Source organism: Coturnix japonica, chromosome 4 (assembly GCF_001577835.2).
Source record: "Coturnix japonica isolate 7356 chromosome 4, Coturnix japonica 2.1, whole genome shotgun sequence".
NCBI classification, from domain to species: Eukaryota; Metazoa; Chordata; class Aves; order Galliformes; family Phasianidae; genus Coturnix; species Coturnix japonica.
The window spans coordinates 16,036,998-16,055,512 of NC_029519.1; the positions used below are offsets into that span (position 1 = coordinate 16,036,998).

The window sequence follows — 18,515 nt, forward strand, 5'->3', positions numbered from 1 at the left end:
TGGGGTTTGTGCGCTATGGTCCTTGAGTTCAGAAGAGCCCAAATGTCCATCAGCTTGCATGATGCCTACTTAATATCTCGTAGTACTCCAATTAATCCCATTTTCTGTATGAAGAGCACATCGATTATTGTCTTCTGTGACAAATACCGTCCTCCTCCGTATCTTATGGTATTACTACTGCTCATTGCTTTGACTATTCTTGATGTGTAAGGTCAATCTAATTATAAGTCCTTTACCTGCACACATTGGGGGACCTTTTTTCTGCACTACTAGAAGCAATGTTAGGTAAACAGCATCTTAAAATGGTAAAGGTGGCCCTGTTGCAGCAATATTCACCAAGATAATTCTTGCAACTATATTTCATTCTGTGTATGCTTTGGGATTAATTTTTTTTAATTATTTTTTGTATGTGTGTTCCTGGAAAGTAGAGAGAATAAAACAGTTCTAAAGTGTAATCCAGTGCACTGGCCTGGAAAAAAGACACCAAAACAACATTGAAACCCATAGTTGTAAATTCCAAACCCATTACAGACTTACTAATCTATCTTCCATGTAGTGAAGTTTTACTTCTTTTCTAAATAATAGGATAGCTGCATATTCGTGGATCTAGAATTCAAATAGTGTGCCAAAGTAATGCTTGAATGGGGGTAAATCTCTACTCCTGGAGCTGTTGTTGATAAGTATATTCAGTGGAGAGCATCAGCCGTCCCACCTGGATTTGGCATTAGACTGCATATTGTAATAACTACAGCTGCAGACTGTGGGGAGAACTCTTAGCTGCAAAATAGATAAATAAATAAATAAATAAATAAATAATCATAGTGGCCTGTTTAAGTTCTTGTGGTTGTGTGGCTGTGATATATCTATTAAAACAATTGGTATTAAAACCTGTGGTTTATGCTCTTGCAGCAGAAAGCAAGAAACATCTTCATTTTAAAACAGAGAATAACTCATTGCATCTGGGCTGAAAACGTTGCCTTCTGGAAAATTTAGGAGTTGGGTGGAAGCTGCATTTGAAGTCACTAATACTGTATTACAGAAGCTAAGCATTTTCAGCAAAGTCTATTGGTAAAATATTGGTAAAAATACTGGTACCTCATTTTATTCACACTGTACTTTAGAGATGCTACGCTACAGTCATGCCTTCTGGTTCTTGTCTTCTCTCCTTGCCAAAAGTGAGGACTTGATGTTGCTGATCACATGTAAAGGACTTTCCCTATGAAGTCTGGGAAGGTATAAAAGGGCAACAAAAGGTCACGATAATGAGAATAAGGGAAGTCTTGGTTTTGTTTTGCTTTATTTTTAGGGCTTGGCACATCTTCATGCTCATCATGTCATCCATCGAGATATTAAAGGACAGAATGTTCTTCTCACAGAAAATGCAGAAGTAAAACTGGGTATGTTTCTTTAAATGTGTGCTACAGACCTGTTTGTTTAAAATTTCTGTCTTACCTTGGAAAGAACTTTCAGGAACCCAAGGCGTATCAAATAGTGTTAATGCTTGGGTTTGCAAAATGTCTGTCAGCTAGAAAAAGGTGAGAATGTGATATATTCTGCAACAGTGTCACTCACAGCCTGTGGGAAATACAGCTACTTCTGCACAGTCACATAGATAACCTACATAGTCAGCCAAATCACCACCAGGTCTTCAGAGCAGGCTCCCAGTGTACAAAGGTTTCCAAAAACCAAAACCAAACCAAGAGTAAGTTAAACTAATCCATTTTTCTAAGGGGAGCAGGCTTAGAGATGATCATAAATCTGAAGATAGGTGAAACTGCTCTTCAGTGGTAGCCCTCGTGCATGAATAGTGTTACTAATACTCATCTCTCAAGAATGGTAGCCTGTTTACTCATTTCCTTTTCTAGCTGAGATGTGTGAACTGTTAACAACTTCCAGCTTCCTAAGATTAAACTCAAGTACGTATCTCTCTTGAGGAGGATGTCTTTGATGTTTTTGGAAGATATCACAGAGGGTGCATAGCAATGATTTAAGGGAGCAATCTTGAGGAGAGCCCTTTTCTTATTTGGGATGATTCTTTATTTCCCATCTCTTTTCTTCATTTGAAGGAAATCACTATAGAGCTGGAGAAGAAGGACAGATATAGCCTATCAGTATGGGGTAGGATGCTTCACTGGAACAAGCCAAAATAAGGACTTCTTAAAAAATTAATTAATAAAAAAAAGTATTGCCAGAGGGATTTAACTTGGTTGTGGTGTGGTTTGGTTTGGTTTTCCTTAATGTTCTTTGTGAAGTGCACTAGATGCTGTGTCCAGTAGATCCAATTAGTGCATCTTAGAGGTTTGCTGAAAGAAAATATAATTATATAATGGTTGGTTTTACAGACTCTTCTTCATTTCTGAACAATACCGTGTTGCTATATGGTCCTGATGAAAGTAACATCCTTTCAGCACAGAGAGCAGTGCACAGTTCTCTCATTATAATGAGAATAAGATCAGAATAAACCAGTGCATTCTTCAGCCTGTTGTAAGAGGGTCTTTGAATGCAGGGAAGGAGTTATTTGAAATAACTGAAAACAAAGTGATATATAATCAAATAGACATATAAGACACATCTAAACATGCTTCATACATAGGTACTGTTTTTCCTTTCTAGTACTATTTAAAGATCTCAGGTCCTACTCAGGCTTGCATTTAGATTAAACTTCAGTTTTTCCACTTAATTTCAGTTACTGGACAAGATGTGCTATGAGAACTTGTATCAGGTGTGATACACATTCAAGCCCAAAGGTTTGGTATCCAAAAAGTATGAAAGTAGTTAAGCAAGTGCTCTGCCAGATGAATACAACCCTTTAGTAATTTCTTTACCCTTCCTTGACTTTTCAGTGGATTTTGGTGTAAGCGCCCAACTGGATAGAACTATTGGGAGAAGAAATACCTTCATTGGAACGCCTTACTGGATGGCCCCTGAGGTCATTGCTTGTGAGGAGAACCCTGATTCTACCTATGATTACCGAGTAAGTGTTGCAACTTAGCCTCAGATAGCAAAACAGATGAGTTGTTGCTGAAATTTTTCTCGAGTACTGCACACGAAAAGTTCAAACTTCCTTTCTTTTAAACCACAATAATGTTATAACTGTGCAAATAGAAGTATTTGTAGTATGTGGGTGGTGACTCTTTTTAAGACTGGAGCGTTTCGCTATGAGTGTGGTTTTTTTGTGTTGTTTATATCTGCAATATGCATTCATTAATCTGTGCAACAGAACACTGATATGTATGTGTGTATATATATGGAGGTTACAAATAAGGATGGAAAGGGAAAAAAAGAGATAAATTTGGAAGGAATGCTTGACAAACAATGTAATGCTAATATGACAAGGTGTCACTCTCTTCTGTAAAAGAGCTATTTTACTCTGTACTTAGTTGTAAATCCTGACTTAGTTGGTATTAATTACCGTAACTCATCGCTCATTTATTAACATGCACCTGCAAGTGGTTTTCCATCCCAGAATGATTTCTGGTCATTCATGCGATAGCTGAGGGGTGAAGGCACCTCTGGAGGTTGTCCACTGAAACTCTTACTGAAGCAGAGTCAGCCAGAGCAGGCTGTCCACCTGTGGCTTATGTCCACTCAGGTTTTGAATATATTCAACGTCAGAGATTCCACAGCACCTCCAGGCAACCTGTGCCTGTATTTACAACTGTCACAGTAAATAAGACTTACGTTTGAACAGAGTTTCCTATATTTCAGTTTGTACCTATTGCCTCTTCTCCTTTCCCTGTGACTGGTTTGGTCTTCTTTATTCTTTTCCCATGAGGAGTTTGTGCCAAGATCCCCTGAATGGTCCAGGCTTTCTCAACCTGGAGCCTCCCAGCTCAAGGCCCCTAATAATCTCTGTGGCCCTCTGCTTTACACATGCAGACTGGATTTGGTCACAGCCATTCTGATGTGGTCACCAGTGCTAAGGAGGTGGGAATTGTTTCCTCTCCAGACCCAGTAGCAGTACCCATCCTAATGCTGTTGATTACTCACCACCAATTTCTCAACAGAAACGACTGAGTGAATACAGAGGACTTATCTGTTCTTGTTGTATTCACTAATTAAGTGATTCCTGTCATCATTTTTGCTCCTATGCAAGCTTATAATAATTTCTTCATTGAAAGAAGAATTTATCTTTTGAGATGACCAGTGTGCTCTGCATTTTGGTTGCCATCAACAGCTCTTACGTATACTTTTTCTTGTTCTTCTTCTTTAATATACCACTGCTGTTCTGAAGAGACTTATGACTCTTTGTCCTCTGAATTACTTCCAGTGGTGTTGTCATTCATTTGCCTACACTTAGGCTTCATGTTGTTTTCCAGGGATGGCTTCCTGAGCAGCCCTTCCCCTGGTCACTCTCTTGATCCTGGTGTTCTCATGGCTGCTACTTGGCTACTTTAACTGTGGCTTCAGAAACTTTATTAGAAGAGCCTGTTATTACCTCTGTTTTCTCCTGTTTCAGGGGCTATGATTCTCCCTCACTGAGATCTGTGCTGCACTGGCAGTGTGGAGTCGTGTTGTGAGTGGCAGTCATGACCAAGGAATGTTCTTGGATGTTATTTTATTTTTCATACCATGTAAACCTCGTACTGAAACCTCAGAAAACGAATCTTGTCTTCATTTTCTGAAACCACTTGATTTTCTTTTTGGAAGATATAAGCATTAGGAACATGCATACCTACTTCTTGAGGTTTCCTTGCCTTCAGTAACAAACAGCCACACAAACGATGCTGTGACTCAGAAGGTATCTTTTCTACAGAGATTTATGACTGATATGATGGAGAGAGTAGCAGGAAGCCATTCTGTAATGTCTGTAACTTCTTGTTCTGTTAAAAAGTGGCAAAACTTCGAACAAATCAGTGAAAAAATATATGCATGTGTACCTATTATACACATCAGTCTTTCAAATGCAGCTACCGTTTTCCACTTCAGCTGTTTGCATCTCACACCTTAAAACAAGAAACCACAGTACTTTGCAGCCTGGTTCTTTTTCCCATTATCCCCAGAGCCTGCAATACTACCTCTAGAAGGCTTTTTAATTTTCTGTCATGTATTTCATAGCAAGTCAGGGTCCCCTTAGTTATATTCTCAGATGTCTCTACAAACTGTAACACAGACAGGTTTCCAGCTTGCATGAAGCAGCTCAGAGCAGCTGAATTGAGAAGGTTCTGTTAGTAAAGTCAAGTTTAAGCAGAGTTCTGGGCTGGATATGAGCTGCTAATCTTTGTAGATTTGTCTTCTGTTGCAGCCTTTTAAAATATAATTTTAGATAAACCCTGTAGGTTGGTTTGATCACATGCCTTTCATCTAACTACTTTTGGACACCAAAATACTGTACATGATTAATCAAGCAGAAGCCTGTGACAGTTTTTTTGCAGTCATTGGTTGCGTTCCCAATTGACCTTTTGTGATCAAAATCTGGCCTTTAGCATTCAGATAAGCTGATAATGGAAACTCCAGTCTGAATTTCCTTCCGTGTGCACAAAAATATGTGACTGGAGACTTTGTGGGCAGAAATTCAGATTGCAATTTAAGCTTTGTCAGTGCAGAAACTCAGCAATGACTGCTGTGATAGAAGCATTAAGACTAAGATTTTTTTGGCCTGGAACAGAGCACAGGACACTGTTTATAGAATCATAGAATCACCAAGGCTGGAGAAGACCTTTGAGATCATCCAGTGTTGTGCCTCATAGCAATAGCTTAAAGATGTAAGCTGTGTAGTTAAATGGTGTCTGCTGTACTCCAACTCTTTTGCGTTTTATGAATGCAGAAAGCTTACGTTTTAGAGCTGTCTGCTTAAATGATGAATCAGCTATTCACAACTGCATGGGGAATGGGAAGCTTCTGGCTGCTAGCACATTTCTTTCCTAAAAGCTCAGGAGGGAAAGGGAAGGAGCAGAATGTATGTTGCTCTCGCACAAAAATAACTTGATCCAAGAGAATTCTAGGGGAACAAAGGAAAACTAAAAAAAAAGCTTGAGTGTTTTAAGTTGAAACATGCAATGTTTCTTTTCCTGCAGAGTGACCTCTGGTCCTTGGGAATCACTGCTATTGAAATGGCTGAAGGAGCTCCTCGTAAGTGGTTTGGTTCAGGGAGGGGGCTCTACGATTTGTGAACATGTTCTGTATTAAAATATCTCATGCTTGACTAATGTGCAGATGTACAAAGATCTGGTTATGGCTGGATCCTTAGAAATAATCTCTGAATTTTTCTCATTTCAGCTCTCTTGTGTCCCCTCCCCACACCTAAGTTCACAATTCCCCTCCTTGATTTCACTCCCAATTTCTTACTAACTTTAGGTAGATATTGTCCCATATAGTTGCTTCAGTCCATGACTCCAAGCAGCAGGAGTGTGCTGGGAGACCCTTGCTGTCCCCTCACTACTCTGGTTAGTGTCTCACAGCCACTGGGCAGAAATCAGTGACTGCAGGGTGGTCACATAGATCTCGTATATTTTTTTGTTTCTGCAGAACACTGCTTCCACCCCTGCACCCACAGAACAGCTGTGTTGTGAGGGTGTACGCGGTCACTGCCGAGAGCACAGGAGATGAAATAAATTATACCCTGGCCTGAGCTCAAGAGCACGTAGGCTGTGCTTAAGAAACACTTTTTGGCTGTTTTCCTGTCCAGCTTGGTTTTTAGTAGTGCTCTGGATCCAGCTGGAGTTGAGGAGCACTTTCAGAATCACTGCTTCAGCCTAACTTCGTCCTGAGACATGGGTCTGTGCAGTTTTCTTAGAATTTTTAGCTTCACATGCTGATTCCTCATTCCATTTGTAATTGATGTTATCACTATTTTTGGCAGGGGAATGCAATAGATCGTATTCTATTGCATTGTGTTGTGGGTTGTTTTTTTTCTTCTTGTTGTACATGAGGTTATAGGACCCATATCCAGAAACCAGACTTCTTTGAGCTTCTACCCCCACTATATCACAGGCTGTTGAAAACATAGAGGAGAAAGGCCAAAAGTCAACTCAGATGTGAGAAATGATGGCAGGTAGCTACAGGCAGGAAAGAAATAGAAGGCAGTAAAGGCATAACCAGGCCATAGTGTTGGTTTTTACTATTTCTGCAATGCTGCAAATCTATTTCTATTAAGAGAGTCACTTCTGAACGCCCACATATCATGAGAAATCAGCCTCCATATAGATCCTACTAGTTGTCATTCAGTAGCTCTGTTTTGTGAAGGAAGACTTCTGACCCTCGATATTTCTTTGTGACAGACAGAGACTTGTTTGTAATTCCACATAAAATGTCTCAGGTATATGAGATATTATGGTATTTACTTTCTGTCAGAGTTCTTTGTAGTTTTACATTTCTGTAACGGTAAGACTAAGCAGAAGTACAGTGGGCTGGAAAGAAAACAGTGTCTGAATGCATTGGTAGGATCTGTTGCAAATTGTCTAATAATGGTGCTCCTGCTCCCAAAACACAGAATAGATGAAATACGTGCTAAGCCAATATGCTCTGCTCCACTGACACAGTTCATGAGCTCTCCAATTTGCATCACATTTCTTCATCCTACATTTTCTTCTATGCCATGAATGATACAGCCGAGAGTTTGGTGAAAATGTACTTTATTGTTTATCTGAACCATAAACAAAGCATATCACATTATATACATATTTCAATCCTAAATTTAACTTCTGTTTATGAAAAATTACCCCTTAATATACTAAAAAGGTGAGTTTTTATAATGTCCTTTTTAAGCCTTACATATAAAAATAGGAATAAAGTTGCATTCACAGTTGCATGCAGCCTTCCTTTCAACTATATCTCATGCAGCCGGTGATAACTGCACTGTCGTGAAAGCTTTCTTTGTATCTGAGACTTCCTTGGCTGTAGCATGAATTGCACTGACTAACAGTGAGGTCCTGCAGCAGGTGCTGTAGGAAGTGGGAGAAGTGGTTGGGTCTGCCTGGGTGGCAGTAGTTGGATACCAGGCTGTGTATTTAACTCTGTGGTCTCCTTTGCAGCCCTGTGTGACATGCACCCAATGAGAGCACTCTTCCTCATCCCGCGGAACCCACCCCCAAAGCTGAAATCCAGAAAATGGTAAAAAGATGTGCAAAGTGTAATTTCTGCAGCATCGGGTTTACGATGATTTTTAGCTCTCTTGTCCAAGAAATCGTGATCCTGTTAAACCCTGAAATGATTTGTTTTGTCTTTCCTCCACTGTTTGTAGCGCTGGGGTGAGCCATGGGTGCAGAAGTAGTTTGCCTTTGGGAACCGAGCCTGTTCTTTTGGTCTGTGGATAATTTGCAGCATCCATTGCAATCACTGAAGGCTGACATGAGTAACTGCAGTTTTAGTCCCAGTGCAAAATGAAGCCTTGCAAATGTAGTTCTTTATGTCACTCTGGAGTAATTCTCGTCAAACAGGTTGGAAAGGCTTATTGTTTTACCATTTTTCTTTCTTTTTAAGGTCGAAGAAATTCCTTAATTTTGTTGAAAGCTGCCTTGTAAAAAATTATTTGCACCGTCCATCCACTGAAACTTTGCTTAAGCACTCATTTATCCGAGACATGCAGAATGAACGGCAAGTGCGCATCATGCTGAAAGACCACCTGGATAGGACCAGGAAGAAGAAAGGAGAAAAGGGTAATGTGGCAAAAAGGAAAAAAAAGAAAGGAAAAAAGGAGGAAAGTAAAAGACAGTGCCAATAGTAGGTCCTTTTCTGATTTGTGGTGGTGGAGTAAAAGGTAGATATACCTGAAATACTGGTGCCACAAAAAAACTGAGAAAGTTCAGTTGCTGGTAGCAGTGGGGTCATTTTGCACATCTCTGCAACAGCCTTGATCCACAGTGGTATGTAATGCTTAGGCCTCTGTTTTCTAAATAGAGTATCTAAACTACTCAGTGAGCCTTTCCTAGTCTCAGTTCATCTCTTGGTTCCTGATACCTTTATATGGTGATGCAGCAAGGAAATTAATTATAGCTTGTGAGTTCAAGTCCTTGAAAAGGCTTCCAAGATCCAGTGACATGCACATGGATATAATTGTTTGGCTTTTATACTAGATGCATGAAGTAAAAGAGAGAAATTGAGCTGGTTCCTTATTCTTCAGGTTAAAACCTAGAAGAATCAGTACTGGAGTGGGAATGGTCCTTATGTCCAGACTGATGTGCTGACCTGTGATTTTCCCTACCCTCCCACCTCTCATTCTCTTGTGTGTTTTGCAATGGCTGGTGCACTGTGAGGATTAGTGACTATGAGGGCAAACTCACAGAATGCTGTAAAGGTGATAAATTATTTTTAAACTCTTTAAGTGTTGGTCTGACAACAGGAATATTTGTGCCTAAAATGAAGCTGCTGTTGCAGTTTGAATTTACTGACTCTAGTAGTCAAAGAATCATAGAACTGTAGAAGGGCTTGGATTAGGAGGCACCTTAAAGATCATTCAGTTCCAACTCCCTGCTGTGGCCTGGTTGGAACCCACTAGTTCAAACTACCCAGGGCCCCATACAGTGAATATCTCCAGGAAAAAGGCATCTATCGGCAACCTGTTCTAGCACCTCACCACCCTGAGTAAAGTTTTTCTTCCCAATATCTGGCTCTTTTAGTTTAAAGCCATTTCCCCTTGTCCTATCACTATCAAACCAGGTAAAAAGTTGGTTTCCCTTGCAAGCTCCCTTCCTGTACTGAAAGGCCACAGTGAGGTCACCCTGGAGCCTGCTCTTCTCCAGCAGTCAGTAAAAGGTGTTAGTGAGTGCACTTGAGGGATGTGATGATAACAATCACGTTTTGATAAGTAGATACAGTTGGACATGGAAAATGCTGGTTTTAATCAAAATTCCCCTGAGAGAACAGTCTGAATCTGCCAGACTATATGCTTCAAAATATTGATGCCAAAAAAAAGTTAAGTAAGTTCCCCTTTGTTCCTGCTCTGTATTTTAGCTGTATTATGGCATGCTAATTTGCAGTCTTCCCTTTTGAGTTATCTCCATGGTACTCTTGAAGAGAATATGAAAAATATGGGTCATCTTCTCCTGAACCACAGTGTTAAAACTTACATTGCTTGATTTTCAGCAGTGTGTGGAGATAGGACAAGGGGAAACAGCCAGAAACTGGAGCATAGGAAGCTCTGCACGAATGTGCGGAAGAACTTCTTTGCGGTGAGAGTGATGGAGCACTGGAACAGGCTGCCTAGAGGGGTTGTGGAGTCTCTTTCTCTGGAGATATTCAAGATCCACCTGGATGCCTACCTGTTTGACCTGGGGTAGGGAGCCTGCTTTGGTAGGGGGCTGGACCCAGTGATCTCTAGAGGTCCCTTCCAACCCCTACGATTCTGTGATTCTGTGACTATCCCCATTAAATTTGTTCATTTTAGTACAAAAAGAAACAGATTTACTAAAGGCCTTCGTTTAGTTGTGCAGAAGGCATGCAATAGCAAAAAAAGGTCAGTATAAGTCTTTTATCCCATATCTAAATTTATACATGAAATAACCCTGCTGTTAATGTTGTTGGGAGGGTTGGCTATCACAGTTGGCTTTGGTTATTATATTGCAGACTGTAAAAACAAGTTGGTTTTGCAAAAACGATGTAGCTAGTGAGGGAAAAAAGTGAAAATACATAAAGGGGCCCTTTGACTTGTAGTCTGAGGTAGGCTTTGCATTGAATACCTGAATATCTTCTGCTGCTTAGTGCAACCTGGGGCTTTTAAATTCCTGATGAGCTCCATGCAGTTCGGTTTTAGTGCTCAGAAGCCAAGTTCAAGATAACATCTTAAATAGCACCATCCTCCACTGGCATTTATTGGTCTCTCTCTTTTTTTTTTTTTTTTGGTAGAAGAAACGGACTATGATTACAGTGGAAGTGAGGAGGAAGATGATGAGCTGAATGAAGATGAAGGAGAACCAAGGTTAATTTTATGACTAGAATACAAAATCTGACTGGCCAACCTGTTCTCATTGAAGGCAGTTCTTCTCACGCAGATTTGCTTTCTTGCCTTACTCTAAATCCCTTATCTACTGTATCCACTCTGATAGCTTTAACGGTTTTGTAGCTATTGAATATAAATGCTGAGTGTCTCAAGCTGCCACTTCATTCCCAAGCATGAGAGAGGAAAGTCTCAAATGAAGGAGCCAGTGATCAGCTTCAGGCTGCTTTGTAGCACAGTAAATGCAGATGCATAGTCAACATGGCAAAGATTTATCAAAACGTTTTCATTTGCTAACACAAGACAACAAGCAGTTCTTTGTATTCTCCTTGCTTTAATGTTAAGTTTAGTCATACAGAAACTTGTATTTTGTTTCAGCTCCATAGTTAATCTCCCTGGAGAGTCAACCCTCCGACGTGAGTTTCTGAGGCTGCAGCAAGAGAACAAAAACCGTTCTGACCCTCAGCGCCAGCAGCAGCAGCTGAAGGACCAGGAGAAATACAAGAAGCAGCTGCTGACAGAGCGGCAGAAACGCATCGAGCAGCAGAAAGAGCAAAGGAGGAGGCTGGAGGATGTAGGAACTGGCTTGCAATGTTATTCCACATCCCCTCACAAATAAAAAATATGCCTGTTGAAAGTAGGCTTTGAAAGGCAAGAAGGCTGTGCTAAATTGTCAGCACAACCTGTCATGCAGGTTTAACACTGGGAGAACTGTATCACTTTAGAACACAATGATATTAAGTGATTTTAAAAGGGCTTTGTTCTTTTTCTGTTGACAACCTGCTCTCAGCTTTGGGAGCTGCAGATGCAGGACATTTCTCTTGAGCTTGGCTGTAGAAGTCCAAGCAAATAGGGTGAGAGTTCCTGGTTTATTTCTCTTGTGCATTGTCCATTCTGAATCTCTCTTCCTGATCCAGAGTTCTGGCCCTGCTTCTTTTAAGGATATTACAAGATAAAAGCCTTTTCAGCTGTCTTACACATGATGGTGTGGCAGACATGGCTAAATCACTATCGGGTCTCTTCTCAAGAACATCTGATGAAGTCCAAGCATTGTGCAAGCAGTGGCATTTGTGAAGCATGATGCTGTTCCAGCAAAACCGGGGGACTCTCAGAAAACCCTTCCTTCTCCAAATGGCAGAAAGATTAGCTGTTGATCACAAAAAAAAAGTAAACATACTTGCCCAAATGGATGGCAGATCAGCCTTCAGCTGCCAAAAGGGCAAAGGTTTCTTTTCAAATTTGATCATTACTGTGATGGCAATTTGTGGCTGTCTGCTCCTGTTGTATTGTTATTAGGTATCCCGTATTACTGCCTGCACCTCAGGAAATGGGCCTTGTGATTAATGACTACTGGCATAAATAATTGGTGGGTACAAAAGGAAAACAAAATAAGCAGTGTTATTCCCTGGCTCTCTTCCAGCATCAGAGGCGAGAGCAAGAGCTCCGAAGGCAGCAGGAGTGTGAGCAGAGGTGGGCTGAGGCTAAGGATGTTCAGAGGAGAGAAGAGAGGTGTCAGGAAGACAAAAAGGCTGTGGAAGATGATGAACGGTTCATAGCAGATGGGCAGAGGAAATCAGAAAAGAAGCAGGTATGAAAGGGTTTGCTGGCACCAATTTGCAGCTCCCTGTAGATGTCTTTCTCAGTCCCCTTGGGGTTGTTGCCATCCACTGAGTCACAGATCAGAGAATGACTTTTTAATGCATTTCTGCCTCTTGTTCTCGAATACAACCTTCTTTGGATGTAACATGCAAATTACTAACTGAGCTACAGCAATGACACTTCCTCTCCTTGAGGGTGGCAGTTCCGTCACTGCTGTTTCTCCTTGCTGAAGTTGTCTTCAGTCACTTTAATCTGATTTAAGGTACCTTCACCATGAAAGTTTCCAGCATAAGTTCAACTTAAGCTTAAATCTCGAGTCTTCAGTTTTGCTTTGGGTTGTACAAAGGACAGTCTTTGACTCACAAAGTAAAAATGAAATCAAGGTTACTTTAATGCTGAGGTCTCATTGTCAAGTCTGACACCTTGACTGCAATGTTATCCTAAAGTTGCAGCAGATGAGCTGATTCATAATCAAGAAGAAGCACTCATGGAATGTTTAATTAAAGCCCTGTGTTTTTAGGATAAGTAAAAAGAAAAAATTCAGGTTTCTGTTGTGCTGTTCCAAAAGCCAAACTTTCAATGTTTGGAGTTGTTTTTTGCTTTCTTTTCCCTAGAGTTGTGGCTTTTCTGTCAGTCTTGCTGCAGTTGTGCTCATTTTGCTCTTTTGAAAAGCCAGTATTTCCAGCAGTCACCTCAGTTGTCCTCTGAGGCACTGTTCTCTCTGATGTTCATCACTCTGCTTTCAGAAAAAGGTGGAAGACGTGCAGCACAACAAGAAGGGGCATCGAACTCTCCCCAAGGATCAGACACAGCTGCTGTCTCTCCAGCATGACCACAAGCAGAAGAAGAAGGAGCCTTCCAGGGGTTCAAATTCAGCAGCACATCTTCCATCAAGCAACACAACCAAGGAGGTACCAGCTCAGCCAGTGTAATGTTTTGGTGCAGTTGCAGTTTATTATGCTGTGATGCTAGATGTGGTGATGCTAGAGTACAGTCTGACCATAAAATTAACAGCTTGACCTATGTCTTTCTATACATTTAGGCTACAGTAAAGCCTTTGGTCTCCATTAATGTAGAGAATAAGGAAAAGGAATGGTTAGTCTCTGTCACTTCTACTCGAATTGAAAGAAGTGTTTGGCTGTGGTGAACCAGGAATCGTGATCCCTCTGGTCAACTAGCTGTCATTCTCTTGTCTCCCAAAGAGAATTAAGGTAGTGTCATCTGGTTCTAACAGATGTCTTTACCTGACTTTTGGGTTCACAAAACTGAGGCAGACACAGAATAGTGTCATGCGTCCCAAGCACAGGTCTTTGTGTCCCTGTGTCAGATTGTGATGCCTTTTCATCTTCTTTATCTGCTCAGATTTTAGGTAGATTAGATTTGGTGGATAAGGGGTAACCACGTACAGTCCTCAGTAAGAATTCTTGTCCATTTTATTCTTTTTTTCAACTCTGAAATATTCTGTATTACAACTTGTTCTACTTAAAGGCTTTGAGTCCATTTCACACGTTATCTCACCATTCCTGGCACTTATTTTTCACAGGTACATGAGCCTGTCTCTGTAACTGGTGTGATTTCACAGTAGCAGAGCAAAGAGCTTGGCTTGGTCAGCATCAAAAATCTCAGCAGCTTACACATCCCTCCTCAGGGGTGGCAGCAGAGAATCTTTCATAAATACCCAAACCAAGCACGTGTATAAGTTTGTAGAAGGAATGCAGAGTGCTGCTTATTAACTTTTTCCTGCAGTTTTTAAGCAAACACCCTCTTTGATGTCACCTCTGTCTGCAGCTGGATCCCTGAGGTGGAATCTTCTATCCAGGATCCTAAGGCTCTATTGCATTGGCTGATTAAACAAACCATTATTGAAATTTGAATGAGCTCTTTTGGAAATCACTATTTATTTGGTGACAGAGGGTGGGATGTTATTCTGGCTGGAAAGAAAGTTGGGTGTGGACAGAGCAGTGAGTTGCTTTCACTAAATACAGAACATCTAAGTCACTGAAATACTTTGCTAGATTTTATTGCGTGGGAAGAAAATACGACTCTGTTTAATTCATTTAGGTTTCTTTTCTATTTTGCTATAGCTAGAAGTCAAAAGATCTGTAAAACATTGGCTCAATCTTCTATAGTTTTGTCATGCATTTCCTAAATGACCCCTTTGTAGCAGAATGAAATGTACCGTGGAATGTAGTGTGGGTGTTCACTGTTAACTTTTAATGTAATGGTGACATAAAATACTACTAATTGCAGGTGAGTTAGGCACACGTGGAAGGAAACAGTAGGAGAACAAAAGGGAAATCACGTCCACAGATCTGCCGTTTAGGTTCATATCATGATGCTGTTATTGATGGCTGTGGTGGGTACCATCATGTACTCTGGTTTTGAGGACAAATTCTTTTACAGTATTAATTAATCTCAAAACATCTTGGGAGATGCAGATCCTTCCATTGAATCCTAATTAATGCCAAAAAGTTGCTTTTTTTGTTGTTGAACTTTGATACTTTGTAATGAAGTCAGTTGACATAACTGGTTATGAGTCGGGAATGCTTTAAAGTTTCGACTGCTTTTAACAGTGATAATTGCATCTGGATCATAATATGCTGCCTGCAAATACTTATTGAGAGCAGAGGTGGAAGTTAAATTATCATTTCTAGTTTAGTGAAACCACTCTAATTTTTACATTTTCTTCTCCTTGATAAAATTTGCCTTTTGTTGTTAGGAGCTGCAAGTAGTGAAGATCTGGCCTCGAGAGTAACATAACTTCTCAGTTTACCAGAGCTAGAATTTCTTGATATTTGGCTGTGGTTGCTTGTCTAATACCTTTTTAGGCTGCTTTCCCTCTGCCCCCAGTTAAAATCTGTGGGACTAAGGGGAATCATTTCCACCTCCTCAACAGGTTTCTAGGATGGATTCAGAATATGCTTACTCCCCTGTGTTTGTTAGCACAAACACCCAGATATAGTGAGAGGCACCACTAAGAACTTCTACCCAGACAGAGACAACTGGGTACAAGATGGCATTCATTTCTTGCTTGTGGAGTAGAGCTGTTCCTAGACTGCTAAATCAAAGCTAAAGATTTATGCTAGAGAATGACAAAGAGTCGTGTTGAATGAAACTGGGAAGAGCAGTGGGGTCAAAACCATGGGATGAAGCTTTTGTCATAAGAGGTGCCCTCAGGGAATAGAAGGACCTTTCCTTTCTTTCTGTTGGACCTAGATCGTGTCTCTCGGACTTTTCCATAGAGCAGTTAACATACCAAACAACAGAGCATTACAAGTGTCTCAACATAGAAAGCTGCTTGCAGTAAAGACAGTGTTGTAGAAGAGGGTAATAAATTCACAGCAAAACAGGTTGCATGCTGTCAAAGGTAAATAAATGCAGAGAAATGGTTCCTCCCAGCTAAAACCATAGCCTGCAGCAAGCAGAATAGCCTAGAATAAAGCAGATAGCAGCTCAGGCATGTCAGGTGCCTCTTGTCCTGCTGTGGTTTGGAAAGTTAATGAGAAAGATAGAGTTGTAAATGGAGAGGCAGTGCTGGTTTGTATTGTGCCAGGGCTGACCTCTCCCCAGCAGGGAGGTCCATCAGAGTCAGTGCGGTTCTGTGCTGCTGCTGGAGAGTATCCAGGCTGTGAAGCTGAGTGCACAACACGCCTCTTCTTTTCTCCTTTGCAGGTTGAGGGTCGAAGAAAGAGAAGTGATGGCATCCAGCCTGCCCTGCAGTGGCCTGCAGCACTGGGGCATGACGCCATGCCACAGGCGAGGGTGGGCTCTGGGAGCAGCTCCAGCCCCTGCACCCCTGCACTGCAGAGAGCCGTCTTAGTGCAGGTATGACATGAGTATGGGTGTGGTATCACTGCCCTGATGTGGGGAGGAAGCACAGGAGATGCCTGAGCAGAGCAATGCACCACAGACCTGGTTCCCCTCACTCCTGCCATAACTGATGGAGGCCCATGAGAGCTTGCCTCTGATTTTCAGTGCCACCTTGTGCTGCTAAGTTACAAGTGGAGTTTTACCTATGCATTGCAGCTTAGGTTTAGATAACAGTTATTTTTATACGCTTGATTCCTGACTGCTGACTCTCTGATATTACTCTTCTCTGTTTCATAAAAAGCCTGAATGACTGCACTGTGATAGCCCCTGGATGATGTATTATTTATATGGTGCCATAAATATATGTGGCAGTTTACAGAACAACTCTGAAGTCAAAATTTGTATCCCTGAAGACTAGGTACACAAGCGAGATTGTTAGTGGTCTTATGAAATAATCTAAAAGTATACGGAAATGGAGTAAGGAGTAGTTACCAATGCAGAGTCAGGTTTTGCCTGTGGGTAGAGCATGGCAGGCCTGCGAAGTTCTGCTTCTAGTCTTCAGTTTCTGCATCAGCATTTTCTAGGTCTTCTAACCCACACCTGTGAATAAGAGTTAATACTTCAAAACGTGCATGAGGGACTCCTGAGTGCAAAAAGAGATGTCCTCTGTGTCCTGTGTTGTGCACATCCACTGTGCCCCAGCAAATGCATTGTCCTGTGATGGGACTACAGGCTGAGGTGATCTCTCTTATTTATACACATGGTGATGTGCTTGCTTTCTTGTTGAGATGCAAAGTGTTTTACATACTTTCATGTTGTTACACCTCCAAGACTGAGCTTTTCACTCCTCCCTTGTTCCAGGGTGCTTCTGTTTTCTCCTTGTTTTTTGCACTTAGCTCTGAAGCTTCTGTGTGATTTTATCGGTTTGACAGAAGTCACCCAACATCTGTCACTTGAATCTGTTGTGTCACTTGAAAAATTTCAGTGTTAAATATACCTGAAGTGGTACCCAAAAAAGATCACTCTACTTATACAGCGAGAACACCCTGAGGAAGTCCTGCATTAGGATTCTTCTCAAAGCATTTTAGCTCCTGCTATATGTACTAGCTCCAGGAGTGCAAATTCAGAGTATCCGTTGTGCCCAAAAACTCAGCTTCCTTTCAACATCCTATTCTTTGACAGTGTTTGAAATGAGTAGCTTAGACTGCAGTTATGTTTCTTTCAGAAGGGACTGTAAGCATATATAAAGAAAAGCAAGACAGCAAGCAGAAAACGAATAAACTGCTGTAAGTGTGAGCACTTACTGAAAATCTCCACTTGTTTTGAAAAACATAAAGTGGCTGGAATAATCTTATTACTGTTACCTTCCCCTGCAGCAGTTCATTTGTGTGTTCAGATGTCCCCTCAACAAGGAGGATGTGCAATCATAGCTTCTGATTACCTCTCCGGTCATTTCCATGTGGGTTTGCTGGTGGCATCCATGACCAGGTGGCATTTGGATGAGCCTTGGGCATTGGTTGTGTGCTGCTGTGGTGTCTGGTGGCCTCACTTCCCTGCCTGTTGGATTCTGGAGCAAAAGGGGGAAGGTGAGACAGAGAAGGAGTGCCTGGATTGTTAGTGTTAGCACAGCTGCTCTGGTGGCACAGCACAGTGCCTTGCTGCTGAACCCGAGCAGCAGTGTGGGCCCTCGGACATCTTTGAGGCCACATGCTATTACAGGTTATTACTATGATCCTATCCCAAGCTCTTCTTAAGCTTAGTTCTAGCCACTGGAATCTTGGCATTGCTGTGTACTGGCTGTGCTGAGCTCAGCATGTCCTAGCTCAACCTTTCCTGTAGAAGCACTGGTGTTCTGCCTCCTCACACTGTATTTCTCAATGCACTTTGTGCCTCCTCCTGCCCCCTGAGTCAGGGTTCCCCCAGAGCAGGCTTCCAGGCCCAGTGTTCCACTGCTTCTGCACATGCCCTGGAGTGAGACTGCATGAGGTAGGTACTAGCTGACTGATAGCCTCCTCAGGTCCTGGCGGTGATGGCAGAATCAACATGGACAGCTGTCAGGAAAGGAAAGGCCCAGTTTCACCCAATAGCATTACCTTCAGAAAATATTTGTGTATCTTTTCACATCCTTTTTTTTTACCATGGCACATTTGGCAGCTTAAGTCATGAGTTTTGTGACTGGTCTAAATTGATGGCTGTAGCATTGATTCCCTGGAGAGCAGCTGCAAGGTCTACA

General features: G+C 41.5%; 1 protein-coding gene across 4 annotated transcripts in view; it reads left to right on the top strand.

The window, feature by feature from the left end:
* NRK (Nik related kinase) overlaps positions 1 to 18,515 on the top strand; it is an 80,680-nt gene that overhangs the window by 28,877 nt on the left and 33,288 nt on the right. For 3 of the 4 annotated variants that reach the window (XR_004307040.1, XM_015860734.2, XM_015860736.2), the window contains exons 6-15: positions 1,307 to 1,397; positions 2,844 to 2,974; positions 6,018 to 6,072; positions 7,974 to 8,052; positions 8,422 to 8,597; positions 10,783 to 10,855; positions 11,252 to 11,447; positions 12,294 to 12,461; positions 13,219 to 13,383; positions 16,145 to 16,297. Coding sequence is in view for 3 of the 4 variants with exons in the window: in XM_015860734.2 (XP_015716220.1) it covers positions 1,307 to 1,397; positions 2,844 to 2,974; positions 6,018 to 6,072; positions 7,974 to 8,052; positions 8,422 to 8,597; positions 10,783 to 10,855; positions 11,252 to 11,447; positions 12,294 to 12,461; positions 13,219 to 13,383; positions 16,145 to 16,297 (1,287 nt within the window). In the remaining variant the exon portion in view is untranslated. The remainder of the gene's footprint in view (positions 1 to 1,306; positions 1,398 to 2,843; positions 2,975 to 6,017; positions 6,073 to 7,973; positions 8,053 to 8,421; positions 8,598 to 10,782; positions 10,856 to 11,251; positions 11,448 to 12,293; positions 12,462 to 13,218; positions 13,384 to 16,144; positions 16,298 to 18,515) is intronic. The other variant, XM_015860735.2, reaches the window with a different exon arrangement.